Here is an 18,483-nt window from a genome sequence, read left to right on the forward strand (position 1 = left end):
TACGCACGATTTTAGTAATTCTCATTTTAATTTCTATGGCAATCGAGCAATGGAGGCAATATGAGCATAAGTAATGAAGAAGAAAATTAGCAAAAGTAAGATTGCGCTCGTGTTAACGATCCCTTCATGATATCCCCGGCCGTAACAATCCCTATAGGATAATTATATGTACTTTGTTTGCAATGCCTGATCCACAATCTTGCCATCTTTACTTGATATCCCAGACTCATATGACCATTCTTGGCATTGCATCGTTTGTTGAAAAATTACGTGATCATGAAATCAAATATTGATTACAGTCTCTACACTTTAATCGTAATGTTACGTCTTTTAATTTGGCTTGAAACTCAAATCACATTGTAAGATAACTTTGTGAGATCTTAATCATTTCAAACCATTTATTGCGAGTTTGTGTCGCGAGATTAAAGTTTTCTGCCAACACTTCCATTCACGAATCGTTTTTTAAAGCATGGTAGTATAATACTTAAAGAAAGTATACATTTTTATTTCTCTTCCAAGACACACTCGGCAATTAGATTTTCAATTAAAACTCGCTTAATATATACATAACGATATGAATTAGGATAAAAATTATCAATATTCTAAAAAAACACGGTATGCTTATGTTTATTTAAAGTGTTCATAAACAAAGAAATACAATTCAGTATCATGTGTAAATAAAAACAAGTTATCCAATAAATATACTTTAATGCGATAAATAGTTATAATAATTTATAGAAGACTCTGTAATATGTACGATCACATTTTGACAAATTGACAGCTTTCTAAAATAATATTGCTAAATTAAATAATAATAGTAAAATAAATAATTGCTTAATAAATACTATATATGTCTTTGTACGACAAATGCATGCTGTTTAAAATCAAATATAACAAAATACGTTCAATATTTCCTTCAAATGAGAATGTGTTTAGGAAATTTAAATATATTAATTCGTATTTACACATTTCACAATGCATGGAGAGTTTAGTCGCTGAATGCTAAGCTCTCGTTGAACTCGACTAGCGGATATTTCTGTCTTATCACCGCCCGGAAACAGCCAAACACCTCCATCGGAACCGGAAGTTGCTCCGCTAAGATGCCATCGTTGTCATCTGCCATTACACGAATGATTGCGTCATAGCGTTTCACATAATCGTCACTTCCGGTAGGCTCGTCGCAGCCTCCGAGAATGTACAGAGTTGACGATTCTTTAATCAAACCAAAATTCTTCTTGTAAAAGTTCTCCATTCTATGCACGAGCTCCGTTCGTCCGTCAGACCTGAACGAATGAACCTCCCCATTTGTGAAAACGATGTAGGTTCTCTTCTTAAACGTGATTGCACGAGAGTGTCTCTGCGGCGACGGCAAGTGGCCTATCACCGTGCACGTACTGCTTGTGGTATCAAAGCACTGAATGACCGTCGTCTCTTCGGTGAATCCCTTCCAACCGCCGAACAGGAAGATGCGTTCCCCATGCACGGCGGCCGATGTTCCCTCCACGGCGTGAATCAACTGCCCCGCCATGTCCCACGTGTTCGTCTGTATCTTAAATTCTTCTACCGTCGACACCGTGCCGAAGTTATAGCCTCCCAGTACAAACACACTGTCCTTCACACAAACCATACTGTGGCGATGTCTTCCGGTCGCCATTTTTGATTTCTCGAACCATTTCAGTTGCTGCGCAGAAAATAAATACATGGATTTAGGCTCAGTGGTACCACCGGAAACAAAAATGTCGTTACCATAGGGACACATGGCAAACTCTTCACCAAGGTCGATCGGAGTGGAGGCGACTGAGAACCACTTCCGGTCTTTGATACTGTAGCCGAGACACTCTGTTATACTCTCACCGCCTTTTTTGATTCTGCGTCCGAGCACTAAGGTCAGCATGATATCCGGGGAGTTTTTACGCATTCGCACAGACAGACTGTCAAACGTGTGCCGCCGCTCAGGAAGCGCATGGTACTTAATAGCATCCTTGAGAAGATTAACGCAATACTCGTTATGCTGAGAAAACTTCTGAGAAAAAATATCGTCAAGTAAAAACTCCAAGCTTATCTGGCACAGCCTCAGTTCGGCTAGGATATCCGGGAAGCAGTGTTTCCGCGCGGTCTCGTCTTGTTTTATCCAGGATATGGCTAACTTACATACGTGTTCTTCATTGGAGACGTTCAGATTGTTATCCCGTATGATCGTTATTAAATCATCCTTACCAAGCTGCATGAACTCCTCGCTGTGTCGGACTTCATCGAAATGTGACGTAATGAGATCCCAAGCTGCCGCTTGCAAACGCGCACACTGCAGCGCCCTTCCTGTAACCCAGAAACCGAGGCAGTTTTCCACTGACAGTTCATCCAAAAGGATAGCTTCACAGCGCGCCCGAAGGGCCGATATTTCGAACATGTTCGCAGAATTCAACAAACTTTCAACGTTTTTCGTGTTAACTATCGTCTCACCGCGGTAAATAAAGGAGAGAATATCTTGAAACGTTGAAGAATTCACATCCGAAATACTAATTACATCCGAATTCGACTCCTTCATCCCCGATGTAAACATGGCGTCGAAGAAACCGGAAGCAGCGGATAACACCGCTCTGTGACACGGGAATCTCTCCCCCTGGACCGCGATGATGACGTCACAGTGACGCTGCTTCTCATACAACTCTCGGAGGCCGACTTGCAGCCAGTTTCCGGATGTTTCCTCCATGCCTCTGAAACAGGGAAATATAACGGCTAAATGGGTAAATAATTACTTAGTTTTAGTTATGCTTAGTAACTTTTTTTCAAGTTGATAAGCAGTAATAAGTTTTATTGACAATGCTTTATTGCCTTTTTTATATAAAAAAATGTTGCACTTGATAAACTATTAACTTATTGTTTTACCTTATCTTTAAACAAAGAGACCATTAAAAGCTGTGTTTTTTAGAATCCAATTAACTTATATCAAACACTTTGTTTGTATTTCCGGGTATGATTAAATCAAATAACGAAGATACAATAATTGAAACATCGAGAAATGACAACAACAAAACTGGGAAATGCTGTTTCTATTTTAAAGAGTGACTCTGAAATATGACGATTTTGACAGCTGAAATATCTTGCGGCAATATTAACATTACGAATGCGCCTCAGTATTTCAGATAACGATCCACGCCTCAGTGAATCAGATAACGAATTGAACTGTCACCATTGGCATTCGTACATTATGACGGTAGGTTACCTATATTTCTGTCATAATAAGTGGCAATATTTATCCCTGTCTGCTGAATAGATTAAAATGTGTTCAATACGTGTCTTCTTGTGCAAACTTTGATAACAGGATATGATTAAATGAATTCATTGAATTTTTAAAAGCAAATTTTGCTCTTTTAAAACTGCAGTAGTAGTAGTAGTAGTAGTAGTAGTAGTAGTAGTAGTAGTAGTAGTAGTAGTAGTAGTAGTAGTAGAAGCAGCAGCAGCAGCAGCAGTAGAAGAAGCAGCAGCATCAGCAGCAGCAGCAGTAGAAGCAGCAGCAGAAGCAGAAGTAATAGTAGTAGTAGTAGTAGTAGTAGTAGTAGTAGTAGTAGTAGTAGTAGTAGTAGTAGTAGTAGCGGTTGTTGTTGTTGTTGGTGGTGGTGGTGGTGGTGGTGTTGTTGTTGTTGTTAATGTTGTAGTAGTAGTAGTAAAAGTAGTAGTAGTAGAATGATCAAGATGATGATGATGATGAAAAGGCAGCAGCAGTATTTATATCAGTGGTAGACGTTGCAATAGTAGAAGCATTAGTGACAGCAGAACAACGTTTGTGTTATGAAATAAGTTATTATTGTTGTTTATTTATTGCGGCGTTTGTTAATATTGCTGTTATGGAAGAAATTGCAATATAACAAGCAGAATGTTGCTTTCCAACATATTATTATTATCAAACCCTAACAAATAACTAAGAAGAGTCTAATAACGAATCATCGCATACTTACGCTTGAGATAGATCCATGCTCTGTATTGCAGTCATCATGTGGAAATCCTTTCAATATTCTGTGTCCGAGTATTAGTTGGCTTGCATACCTACATTGTATCTGCCATACAATCCGTATGTTTATCGTCTGTTCTATGCAAACATCTCAACCAGACAAGTACAAGCACGCTTATAGGTGTATTGATCTTAATTGATACCAGCCGACAGTTGATAAACAACAGTGTATCGATTGATAGTACAATAGCAACAATAAGGTATGCTACGTCACGTGATTGACATGTGATTGTATTGCTAATAACTCCTGTCTTAGCGGTAAAACGTATTAAATATTTAACGCGTCGTGCTGGGTTTAGTGTTTGTTTCGCTAGTAGACGGAGGGTGAAATTGTGTTATGTATTCCTTTTATAGCTTACAATAGCATTACCTCGGGAACGGTTTGCATCAGAAACTGTTATAACATATTATGTCCAAAATCCAAGTTATTCCCAAGGCGTGTCAAATTGAAGCCCCCTTTAGGTATACAATTATATGGCTTTTCTTCCTTGTAAAGAACGGTACGATAAACATATTTTAATTGTTATTCATATTGAATGCAAGTCAATTATAAAATGCTCTTCCAAAAAACTTCCGAAACACATCAAGTTATAGTTAATCCTGCTATTGACGGATATTACATTACTTTGTATAACATTGTTTTACTCGAGCTTAATTGAACACATGTAAAACACTGCAGTGCTTGAAGTGGAAAGGCAACAAAGGTAAATTAAATAATAGTGATCTTTTGATGCGAAATAATTGGAAAACACATATTTGAATTTGTTCCAATTACAACAAATTAATTAGCAACGGACATAATGAATATATTTTATATCTTAAAACATTATCAAAAAGTACGCTCCTAATTAGCATAAAATATTGTGACATTTTGTTAGTGTTGCTGCAAACGCAATTCAACAACCTTTATTAGCATATAAGCACAATTCAATGCTTTTTTTCCCACAAAACAGAAAGTAAAGCAGTGTGTATAATAATATCAATACATTGATTCAATAAGAGAAGTTTACAAAGAAAACGGTAATACAGCAGCAATCAATATAATTATATCTTCAACAGTAACACGAAGAAATTGTAGAATTATTTAAATTATACAAACATATTCAATGAAAAAATCAAATAACACGGCTATAGTCTGGTAAAAGTTAACAATTATAACTGATTGTCAATATTATTACGCATTTCATTAGCATTAAAAATATATTTAGAAAGGTTTATAATGTCTTTTTTATTTGCCGAATGCATTAGAATGTCAAATACGGGTGTAAACGCACCACCTGTTTTGAATTCGTTTTTGCATATCAAACGAGCATGTTTATGACACGTCCGGGATTAAGTGGCTTAGATCCTGTGTGGTTTTAGTTCGTACACGTAAAAACATGGCATAAGTATGCATAATAAAATAGAGTTTCATTTGTTAATACTATTTGTCCGAAAATATCAAATCGCTATCCGAATAACAACCGAATATCCGGATTCCGAAAAGAAGTTCAGATTCTTATTATATAATATTACGTCCATTGAATTCTAAAAGCAAACTTCGTCTTGCTCATATTTTTTTATTCAACTAGAATGCATAATTCTCTTTAGTAAGCATTTTTAACCCATTTATGCCTAGTTGACTCTCCCATCTTTCTGAATTGGATCAATTTATTTCCAAAATTAGGGATGTCTAGTATATTTATTTCTTGTTTTGAAAATTTCTTACAAAAATTCATTTAAGCAAACAGCGCAGACACAGATGAGACGCCGCATCATGCGGCGTCTCATCTGGGTCTACGCTGTTTGCAAAGTCCTTTTTTCTAGACGCTAGGCATAAATGGGTTAATCAGCGAGGCATCATACTGCTTACAGGCTTGACTGTCCCAAAACGTCTCTTGACATGCGGTTCATATACAATTTAGGCGAATGTAGGACATTTGCCCCTTCGGACATCTGCCCCTTCATGAAATCAGGACTAAACGGACATCTGCCCCTTCACTCAAATTCTCAAGGTGGGCATCTGCCCATTAACTCAAATTCTCAAGGTGGACATTTGCCCCTTCACTCAATTTCTCAAGGTGGACATTTGCCCCTTCACTCAATTTCTCAATGTGGACATTTGCCCCTTCGAGCATTAGCCCCTCACTGCATTAATAATAAATACATTGTATTGTTTTTTATCATTATCTTTATTTACTTATTTTCAAACATGCATGCACATAGTAAACACAGAAGAGTTGGACGCTTGTAGCATTCCTGACGAATCGTACTCGTATGGCCCTATTCCACTACGAAAACAAGCCTACGATTTCTCACATTTATTGAATCGGGAAGACTCGTGACAGTCTGCGATTCAGTTTAGACAGTGGTACGATTGAGTTACGACGAATCGTTGGGTTCGGTTGAAGTCTTGCGAATAGGGTCGCGACTTCGCTACGATGTGTAAGAATCTACTGCGACTGTACTACGAACGATGCAGATCGGTCACGACTAAGCTAGGACCTCACCGAACGCACCCATGAATTCGGCGCCAATATCTACTGATATTGATTCTAACACGGCACGCGACTTGTTTTCTATAGACAAAGAAGGAAATAAAGTGTGGGTTATTCTGCAATAAATTATGGGCGGAGCTTAATGTTTCGAAAAAAGTTGCGAATAAATAAAGAAAATATTGCAGTAAAATGCACGTGCTTAAATCCCGCTCTTAAAGAAATGTAAAAAATGTAGCACGTATATAAATGTAATGAAACAACAAATTGTATACATGGTGATAAGTGGCATGACCACACCTGCTAAGAATTTGTTTGTTAAGAAACGTAATTAAGAAAACATTTATAGCACGTCAGCTTTTCAGAAGAATTAACACATGTGACGTCATTTTGTTTCTATGACTGTTGTTCTCAATGAAAGTGACGTAATTTGCAAAATATTTATGAATGAAAACGACGTCAAATGTTTGTACAATTCAATGACGTCACTAAATAGTGAACTTTGTACTAAGAAGGGCGGATTATTGAAAAATATAGTTCACGTCCAAAAGCTTGAAGCAAATCAATCAGAATCGTGTAAGAATAGAAATAATATTTTTCTATGATGGCTTGTTGTCGAATAACCCACAGTAAGGAGTATAGATTCGTGTTATCAAAGCACTCGTGCTCCGCATTCGTGATTTAATTCCTACGCATCTATACTCCTAACTGTGGGTTATTCGACAACAAAACATGATGGAAAAATATTATTTCTATATCATTCTTTACAAAATCGTAACTGTTTCGTAACTAAATCGCGAGAATCTTAGCGGGCTCGCAACTCAATCGGGATGAACTCTCGAGAGTCTTGACAAAGTCGTAAATGATTCGTAGACAGATCACGTGATCACCGATTCCCAGTGAATTGCTGGAGAGGTACAAGTATCTCTTTGACAATTGACATGACGCCTTATCGATGATCGCTCCGCCCACTTAATCACGTCAATAAATTGTAATGCAGACCATTCACCTCTTTAATTGTAAAAAAACAGCCACATTAATTAGTTTAAATATCCTTATTATCAATATTAACTGTTAAGTAATTTTCACAGTTATTTTTACAGTTATACAAGTAACATAACAATTATAATTTATTGCTATTATGCTTTACCTTTGATGCTATAGATCAATACCTTAATTTAATTGAATAATTACAGACCACCTCTGTAATGGTAAAAAATTGTTACATTAAATAGTTTATGTATTCTTATTATCAATATTAATATTAATTGGCAAGTAGTTTTCACAGTTAATTTCACATTTATACAAGTGACATTAGTTTATTCACTGATACAAATGATATTAAAAGAATGCAGTACTATCCTCATAACTCACAAAGTTCACTATTTAGTGACGTCATTGAATTGTACAAACATTTGACGTCGTTTTCATTCATAAATATTTTGCAAATTACGTCACTTTCATTGAGAACAACACTCATAGAAACAAAATGACGTCACCTGTGTTAATTTTCATACAATTTGGAAGAGAGGCATATGTGGTCATCGGCCCTATTTGTTTTATTACTTCTGAAAATGCATTTCATGGTGACTAAGTCACAGAACCAAAACATCCCAATCGGTGATTATTTCATTGTGAAAAAAATAAACATAATATTGTTATGAAATGAATGAGGCTAAGATAAAGTGATAAATGCGAAGTTTTTTGTACAAACAAACAACAACAGCAGAAACTGCCGTTTTATGAAGAAAAAATCCACTGAATGAAATTTCACAGTCGGAAACCGTGACATGTACACGCAGAGTATGGTGTTAATAAAATAAAATAACATACCACGAAATGAACGTCATTGTTTATGTTGTAATGATTTGGATTTAGAAGATGAATACCATTTTATATGTATATGCCGATGTTTCACTGATTTAAGGAAAAAAATTATAAGCCGTACACTATCTGTATATAAATTCCACAAGTTATTAGTTTTATGTGACAAATCAGTTATCTCAAATGTATGTGAATATATGAAGGAAGCTCTTGCTTTAAGAAATACAATTCTTTATAATATTGTTAAAAAATTTCATTACCGCTTTGATGAAATTTGCATATTTTTGCAATTGATTGTGTTTATTTATTTTTGTATTCTTAATTGACCTTTTATGTTATGTTACGTTTAAAAAATTCATTACCGCTTTGTTGGAATTTACATATTCCTGCACTTGATTATGTTTATTTATAAACACCGCTTTTATGGATTTAACGTATTCCTGCAATTGATTGTGTTTATTTATATTTATATTATTAAATGACCATTTATGTTATGTTATGTTTAAAAAATTTCATTACCGCTTTGATGGAATTTACGTAGTCTTGCAATTGAGTATGCTTATTTATATTCGTATTCTTAAATGAGCATCTATATTATGTTATGTAATGTAATGTTGTAATACCTATTTATGTGACAGAAAATAATGTATATATTTGTGTATGAAGACGATGTACTTTTGTATAAGTCTTAATAAACTGTCTGTCTGTCTGTCTGTCTGTCTGTCTGTCTGTCTGTCTGTCTGTCTGTCTGTCTGTCTGTCTGTCTGTCTGTCTGTCTGTCTGTCTGTCTGTCTGTCTGTCTGTCTGTCTGTCTGTCTGTCTGTCTGTCTGTCTGTCTGTCTGTCTGTCTGTCTGTCTGTCTGTATGTCTGTCTGTCTGTCTGTCTGTATGTCTGTCTGTCTGTCTGTCTGTCTGTCTGTCTGTCTGTCTGTCTGTCTGTCGTCTGTCTGTCTGTCTGTCTGTCTGTCTGTCTGTCTGTCTGTCTGTCTGTCTGTCTGTCTGTCTGTCTGTCTGTCGTCTGTCTGTCTGTCTGTCTGTCTGTCTGTCTGTCTGTCTGTCTGTCTGTCTGTCTGTCTGTCTGTCTGTCTGTCTGTCTGTCTGTCTGTCTGTCTGTCTGTCGTCTGTCTGTCTGTCTGTCTGTCTGTCTGTCTGTCTGTCTGTCTGTCTGTCTGTCTGTCTGTCTGTCTGTCTGTCTGTCTGTCTGTCTGTCTGTCTGTCTGTCTGTCTGTCTGTCGGTCTGTCTGTCTGTCTGTCTGTCTGTCTGTCTGTCTGTCTGTCTGTCTGTCTGTCTGTCTGTCTGTTGTCTGTCTGTCTGTCTGTCTGTCTGTCTGTTCTGTCTGTCTGTCTGTCTGTCTGTCTGTCTGTCTGTCTGTCTGTCTATGTCTGTCTGTCTGTCTGTCTGTCTGTCTGTATGTCTGTCTGTCTGTCTGTCTGTTGTATGTTAATATTCCGTGAGATCAATCTTAACACCAAACAAAGACGAGCGTCATTATTAATCGTTATCCATCTTTTTAATATTTGATTCATATGCATCTTAAATTAGAACCTTTACTGCTTAGCACAAAACCAGATCATTACACGCCAATCGCTCAAACGAATTGTGGCTCTTAACGCCAAACGACTACCGCATAATTCATGACATTGCAATTACAAATAGCGATCTACATAGCAGACTCGGCCTTGTGTCAATGGAACACTGCATTATTAAAATTATTCCCGAAGTGTTAATAGATGATAACACAATGTCACATGGTCCCATGTGTGTCGCACGAACAATGGATGCAATTAGAACTTGTGTCACGATTGAAGATTGAGTTTTGATACTGATTTTAAAACCCGATTCACTTGTAGAACAATAAGGTCGTAATATATTGTTATATTTAAAAAATGCGATAGCTTACTATATTCTTTAAAAAGGAATGTCTTCATATAATACTTAAGTAATAATTACGTCTGTAATACTGTCAATTTGTTTGATCCTATGTATTTAAATTAAAAAACAAACCCATTTATTGTTCAATACGTATTCTTTATACAATACTTTGATAAAACTTTGAATAAGCAATATGTTTAAATAAAGTTACACTACGCGACACACAGTAGACACTGTATACGTGTCGTCCGACCTAGCTACGCACATGCACTTGGGTAAGTGACAAGACAGACAGACAGGCAGACAGGCAGGCAGACAGACAGACAGACAGACAGACAGACAGACAGACAGACAGACAGACAGACAGACAGACAGACAGACAGACAGACAGACAGACAGACATTATTTTGGACTGAAATCTTAATATATTATCCATGCAATGTCGTTATAATTGAACATAACTGCCAAAAAACTTGGCAGTAATGTTGAATCTTCTAAGGCATCAATGTATTTATTTTAGGGATACATGTACTTTCATAATATGTCACACCAATTAAAGTTCCTTATAACTTTTTTCTCAATGTTCATAACTTTACATACAAACACTAATTTTAATCATAAATAAAAGTCAATGGTATCAATTGTGTTCATCGGGAAAATTTATGAACTGTTAATATATTTCTATTATTAGTACGTCCACTCTCAATCAATTGTTCATCTGGCTGTTTATAGAATCATATCATATTCAAACAAAATGCTTTAAATATTATCGTTAACTACTTTCGTCTCCTGGGGATTGCAGTTGATCTATTGCTTAAAGACACGCCTCATTATATTACGCGTTGGGCGCGTAATCAGCTATCAGTACCATGTCCGTTATCAAATCCAATATTTTTTTCCCAAACAATCAACATGATTATTCCTGATGTATAAGGAATAATATGCAGTATATTTAATATAAACTTTATCATCTTCAGTGTAATCAATTGTATCTCTGTCATTCTGCCTGCAAAATTAATTGTTTAAGGTCACGATAAATCTTGCACACTGTTATTTCAATTACACCGTATAAGATTCTTTAAAGATATAAATAATCTAATATGGTTGATGGTTTGGGGCGAAATTATGATTCATGGTGGAAATGAAAATGAAACTGACAGTAATGATATGTAATAGCTGTTCACGGGCTTTACTGTGGCCAGAAAATATAGCACTTGGAAATTATTGGCATACGTAATAATACTGCTGTCGTGTTGAATGTTTAATCTTTTGTCTTCGCCGTACTTTCTGAAGCAGTAGAAGAAAAAACAAAAAGTCGTTAAAATGTATTATTCTTTGTATTAAAATTATGAACCCTCATACTTAATAATCGATATTCAGAAACTTTAGATAATTTAGATATTTACTCTATAATGTGATTTTTCAATATGATAAATTTAAATATGGGATTCAATTTTGCTCAATAACTCAGGGAACGATAACATGACAACATTAGTGCATAATAAAACATAATAAAGAGAATATCGATTACAATATAAACACAGGAATGCACTGCTATCGGTACATGTGGTGTGCTTTTTTAAAGCGAGTTTTCACGATCTTTTTTTATTTTTAAAAAAAGATATCCCGTTGATGAATACGAACAGTTTAATAACACTTCTGAAGAAGCGGTACAACTTTTTTAGATTTAAGAGTGTTCAATACTAACCATGTATTCTCATCAACCAATCAAAACTATATTTTTATTCAAGTGTTTATTGCTAGCACGTGTTTACCATAAGACCGTATACACCACACATCGACTCAAGTATTAACATTACTAGACTCTAGTCAAAATGTTATCAAGTTTCGCGTAATCCAAAAAAACGTGATTAAACGAATTAAACGACTTACGAACACTTCAGACATTAAATTAAACTGCGTGTTTGATGCTTCTTCCGAAAGTCATTGGATACATATATGAAAACTAGTTCATGTGTCGAATGTAAGTGTTCGCCTGTGTAATAAAATATAAATGTGAATCTTCACAAAGACATTACTTTTAAGATCTCCTCTTCGTCATGGAAGATGAAGAAACCAAATAGTTTCATGACTATGATTATGGCTCTGCTAAGCAGACCACGTTACAGTTCCCGGCATTTGCGATTTCGACAATCCAGCACTGAGGCATTGTTTTTTTTATATTTGAATCACTGCAAGCGTTTCAACATGGCAGCGTGCATGTATATACGTCATAATAGGCATTCAAATCAGTTGTGTTGACTAATAAAGTCTAACAAATAAGTATGCTTATTCTGCGGTAAAGAAATGCTTCTGTCGATTATCATCAAAATGCTGCTACATGTCTAAGAACGTGTCTAAAGTTATAATCACTACAATAATATTTTATTTTCTGGAAAAAAATATATAACCGTTTCATTATTGCCATAATACATTTGATTCGCGGATAATATCTTAAGATAAAATAAATACAAAGATAATACTAAAGCAGACATGCACTTATCAACGTCAAAGATCGTGTGTGTTCATAAGTTACCCATACAATTTAATAACATAGAAAGCGGATCTACCTTACTTTCCTACTTGTTCAGCTTATAAACAGATTATGGTATTCATGTTTTGAAGATTTGTCCTACAAACAATGATATGCGTGTATGGACTAGCTCGCATATTTACAAGTTTCACCGTTACAACAAAAAATAACACTTCCGCTATTGGTGCATACATTTTATTCATTCCCTAAAATGATAGAGAACTTATTGCAATCTTAAGTTTTTAAATGGAAGCATGCCGGTTTTATAATGTATGTATACACATGCTTATAAATAAATTATAAAATACAAGCTACAGAAGATTCTAAATTTCAGTATAAAATGTGTCTTGTTCTGAGAAAACTGGGCTTAATTCATGTGCGTAAAGCGTCGTCCCAGTTTAGCCTGTGCAGTCCGCACAGGCTAATCAGGGACGACACTTTCCGCTTTAATGGTATTTTTAGTTTCAAGGAAGTCCCTCCTTACCGAAAATCAAGTTTAGGCGGAAAGTGTCGTCCCTGATTAGCCTGTGCGGACTGCACAGACTAGTTTCGATTTTTCATTCTAATATGTATGCAGCAAAATAAAATGACTGTTGTGTTCCGGTGTATTAAATCGCGCTCGTTGCTTAAATGACATCGAATTCCACTCGTCCTCCGTGCCCGTATGTTACAACCTTTCACAATCAACTCTTGCGATACAACCCGCCTTATTTTGACCTGGCTTTGTTTTGCAAAATCACTATTTACTGACGTATTTCAAATATTGTTCTCATTTTTTCCGTTTGTCTCTACAACGTTTACTATTTAGTGTCAAGTGAAACATATACAGATCAAATAAATCGTTCATTAGAATTAATTATGCGAGTCGGCAGAATTGAAACTGCAATATTCCAAGTGCTGTGCTGTGACCGGAAATCAGGAACTGGCCATTTCATTTCTATGGAAAAAAACACGAATTAGGGTGTAGCATGTAATTAATGTAAATATATACGATTCTTTTTGTAAGTAGGATAAATGATCATTTAGAACACATGCCGTTCAGAATGGTTAAGTTCGTGTTTTTTAGCATTTGGTGTCTAGAACTCTCCAGTATGGTGGCGCCACAGTTGGCATCAGCCATTTTGTAGCTAGAACTCTCCAGTATCGTGACGTCACAGTCGACATCAACCATTTAGTAGCTAGAACACTCCAGTATGGTTGCGCCACAGTTTGCATCAACCATTTGGTACCTAGAACACTCCAGTATCGTTGCACCACAGTTTGCATCACCCATTTGGTACCTAGAACAGTCCAGTTTGGTTGCGCCACAGTTGGCATCAACCATTTGGTGCTTAGAACATTTCAGTATGGTTGCACCACAGTTGGACACCGCCATTTGGTAGCTAGAACACTCCAGTATGGTGGCGCCACGTTGGCATCAACCATTTAGTAGCTAGAACACTTCAGTATGGTGGCGCCAAAGTAGGCATCACCCATTTAGTAGCTAGAACATTTCAATATGGTGGCGCCACAGTAGGCATCACCCATTTAGTAGCTAGAACACTTTAGTATGGTGGCGCCATAGTAGGCATCACCCATTTAGTAGCTACAACACTCCAGTATGGTGGCGCCACAGTAGGCATCACCCGTTTAGTAGCTAGAACACTTCAGTATGGTGACGCAATAGGTGGCTTCAATCATTTAGTAGCTAGAACACTCCAGTATGGTGGCGCCACGTTGGCATCACCCATTTAGTAGCTAGAACACTTCAGTATGGTGGCGCCACAGTAGGCATCATCCATTTAGTAGCTAGAACACTTCAATATGGTGGCGCCACAGTAGGCATCACCCATTTAGTAGCTTGAACACTTCAGTATGGTGGCGCCACAGTAGGCATCACCCATTTAGTAGCTACAACAATCCAGTATGGTGGCGCCACAGTAGGCATCACCCATTTAGTAGCTAGAACACTTCAGTATGGTGGCGCAATAGATGGCCTCAACCATTTAGTAGCTAGAACACTCCAGTATGGTGGCGCCACGTTGACATCACCCATTTAGTAGCTAGAACACTTTAGTATGGTGGCGCCACAGTAGGCATTACCCATTTAGTAGCTAGAACACTTTAGTATGGTGGCGCCACAGTAGGCATCACCTATTTAGTAGCTAGAACATTCCAGTATGGTGGCGCCACCGTAGGCATCACCAATTCAGTAGCTAGAACACTTCAGTATGGTGGCGCAATAGGTGGCCTCCACCATTTAGTAGCTAGAACACTATAGTATGGTGGCGCATACATTTGGCATCAACCATTTAGTAGCTAGAATACTCCATTATGGTGGCGCTACAGTTGGCTTCAACCATTTAGTAGCTAGAAGCTAAGAACACATCAGTATGTTGGCACAATAGATGGCCTCAACCATTTAGTAGCTAGAATACATCAGTATGGTGGCACAATAGGTGGCCTCAACCATTTATTAGCTAGAACACATCAGTATGGTGGCACAATAGGTGGGTTCAACCATTAGGTAGCTAGCTCCGGCTCGTGTGTTCTTGTTGAGCCGAATGGAACTACACGCATTCTCAACAAAACTGCTCACTGTTCGTATAGTTTTTTATGTCTTATGGCCAGTGAATCAAAGGGTACTGAACAGAACATTTCATTATAATATATTTGACTCATCGTTATTTGCATACATGAAACAATTCGCTTGAAGTAAATGCACAACATACATCCTAAATCATTTCAAAGAAATATCCATTTAAATTTACAAGAAATACTCATGTATTCGTGAGAATGTCACATGGCTGGGGTTTTTTCATGTGCATAGTGACAACATAATGTCAAAAGAAATTAAATAAGTGCAACAAATAGTATAATACTACGTTCATATTTTCTTTGTGAAAAAGTACTTAATATTGAATATATGTACACAAATTATCGTATTTTAAAGCATTTTAAAGTTAAATTGCTAGTTTTCTTAATACTATTTTGTTCGAGCTATTCAGAAATTCGATAAACTTGAACATATTTTGACGGGGTATATACTGGATTTATATTAATGTTTCTTTTACAGCAGCATAATTAAAGAACACAATGATAGTCATCCCTCCTGTCATTAGGGTTGCATAAATCACATTGACGTTAATCTCTGATAATGTTCTGTTATCCTCCCGTTTTCCTAGATAATTTGTGAGACTACAAACATTATTTACCAATAATGTTCCTTTTCTTTTTTTCACAAATATCGAGATACGATAATCTTTTGCATGCAAATATAAGTTCCTTTTATAAATCATTGAGCTCGATATGTCGAACTGTCATTCCAGAGAGTGATGTACTGGTCTCGTAATCTGTTTTTGAATATCAGGATAAATTGATCGCAGTTCACAGATCAAGGGCTTGGCCGTACATCGGTAAAAATGGTTTTTCGTAAAAAATATCACATTCGTTCGATGACTAATTGAGTGCGTTATTTTTTAGTTCGATGTCTAATCTCTGTATACTTATTACAATGAAAAATACAATTTCCCTGAATTACAGTTTTAATTTTAAACAATATTTAATACTCATGACATATCTGTCTACATACGAGGGAACCGACGAACTTTGGCATCTAGCAATAATTATTTGTTGACATTTTTACATTTACTAGTATTTTATACGATAATCCCCAAACCACGCAATAATAGTTTAAATCGATTGATATATATGCATTAAAACAACAGACATGATAGTATGTTCATGTCTTTTGTTAGGGTGAGCAAATAATGCAATGATTTTATTGCTTTTTCATGTACATGTATGTAGTTTATTTGTGCGGACACAATGATCCACCGCTTGCCATGACCATTCTACAGTAATTTGACATGTTCATAATTTGCATAATTTCTAATTCTTCACTATTACATATGTATTTTCATGTATCCGCTTTACTAATTGTCCCACCTTATCGAAATATGACCTTGTTCCCTTTTAAATTCCATTTGTCGCAGTAGGTTTCTAAATTGTTATCATTTTACCCCAGTGCACCAGCCGAACAAGCAGGAAATCCTCTGCACTCGACTTCTTCAGAAAACAAACAGTCAGGACCTCCCACCCTTCCAGGGAATTCCTAAAGCAGTTAGTATATTAATCATGTCGTCTATTATCTAGTCACATCGTTCTGCCCATGGGATATGCATTTCTATTGCCTGATCTGTATTTGAAGTTAGTTAAGACAACATTTGGGAACATAAATTTCTTCTGTAGGCCGAATTAAATTTCCCATGAGGTTATGTGACCAGAATTTCAATTCTGATTGATACTTAATGGCTTTCTGACCTTCCTAATAACATCCTATACTTTCCATGTCTGGAATATTTTATGGCATACAATAACGCACGTTATTATATTCTGTCAATTAACAAAATAAATACCAACAAGACTCACTACTACTCCTGCTACTACTTATGCTACAACACCAACAATAACAGCACCAACTACAAAAACAACAATAACTACTACTGCCACTACTACAACTTTAAGTATTTGGCCACCGAGTGTAATTTCCAAAATAATATGTCGCCGTCGGACATTTACCATAAACTTAATTAAGTACGGGCTATTTAAACAAATTCTTTATTCACACATTAATTTTGTTAAGGCTAACATAACAGTAACTAGAAAAATGGCGCGGTAGAGGCCGTCGCCGCAAAGATGTTATATTAAAAGGCAATTTTGGGTGGGCAAGGCCTATGTTGGTGGGGCCCCGGTGTGGGTAACGTGGACATGGATGGTCGAGATAGACCGTGTTGTCATAAGAGATGTTTAGTATTAATTTGAATTTACTTGATGAATAAATGAAGAAGTTACGTTAAATCAAAATTTTGGGTGGCCGTGGTCTATGTAGGCGGGGCACTCCAGGTTTGGTAATGGGGCCATGCATAGTTGAGATTGACCGTATTGTTATAAGAGAAATTCAGTATCAATTAGAAGTGAATCGGTGTATAAATGAAGAAGTTAATGTAAAATAACCTAAACAAATGAGTGAAAATCTCTGACCCGGCCCCATCCCAATCACCATACCTTTTGACCCAGATCAAAATTCCAAATAGTGCACTGACGCACATATGCTCATAGCTACGATAGTGGCCAGGACGGACGGACGGACAGACGGCGGAGATAACCACATAATCCCCCGCTCCGACTTGAAGCGTGGGGATAATCAATGACAAATAAGAATCAAAGTACTGACAGTACTGGTGTGACGATGCTTTTGAAGAGGATGGATATAAAAGCATCAATCTCAGTTAATCAACATCAGCAAAATTGTGTATGTATGCACGAACATTTTGGGTACGAAAAAAAATTGGGTACGAAAATTTTGATTACGCAAAAATTATGCCAAAAAAAATTGCGTACAAAACCAAGATGGGTACGAAAAAAAATTGGGTACGAAAAAAAATTTTGGTACGATAAAAAATGGGTAAGAAAAAACAATTAGGTACGAAAAAAATTGTGGATACCAAACAATTTAGGTACGAAAAAAATGGGATAAAAAAATGGGTACGAAAAATTGTGGGTACGAAAAAAAAATTGGGTACGAAAATAAAAGTTGAGGGTACGGGGAAGTAGTACCCGTGGACCTATCGATAAATTTGAAAGAGGACGGGAAACAAGCTGCCTTTACCTTTATCAATTGCCCTGGGGTGGGTAAGGTGGACATGAGTGGTCGAGATGGACCGTGTTGTCACAAGAGATATTCAGTATTAATTTGAAGTCAATTGGTGAATAAATCAAGAAGTTATGT

General features: G+C 36.5%; 1 protein-coding gene across 1 annotated transcript; it reads right to left on the reverse strand.

Annotated features, from left to right (window-relative positions):
* Positions 1 to 864: 864 nt before the first annotated feature.
* On the reverse strand, positions 865 to 14,088 carry LOC127869675 (kelch-like protein 24). Its single transcript, XM_052412333.1, has 2 exons — positions 13,994 to 14,088; positions 865 to 2,714 (listed from the first exon to the last, which is right to left on the reverse strand). Exons 1-2 carry the CDS (start codon positions 14,086 to 14,088, stop codon positions 989 to 991), a joined length of 1,821 nt encoding a protein of 606 aa, XP_052268293.1. The 3' UTR covers positions 865 to 988.
* Positions 14,089 to 18,483: the final 4,395 nt, after the last annotated feature.

This window comes from Dreissena polymorpha, chromosome 2 (assembly GCF_020536995.1).
Source record: "Dreissena polymorpha isolate Duluth1 chromosome 2, UMN_Dpol_1.0, whole genome shotgun sequence".
Classification (NCBI taxonomy): Eukaryota; Metazoa; Mollusca; class Bivalvia; order Myida; family Dreissenidae; genus Dreissena; species Dreissena polymorpha.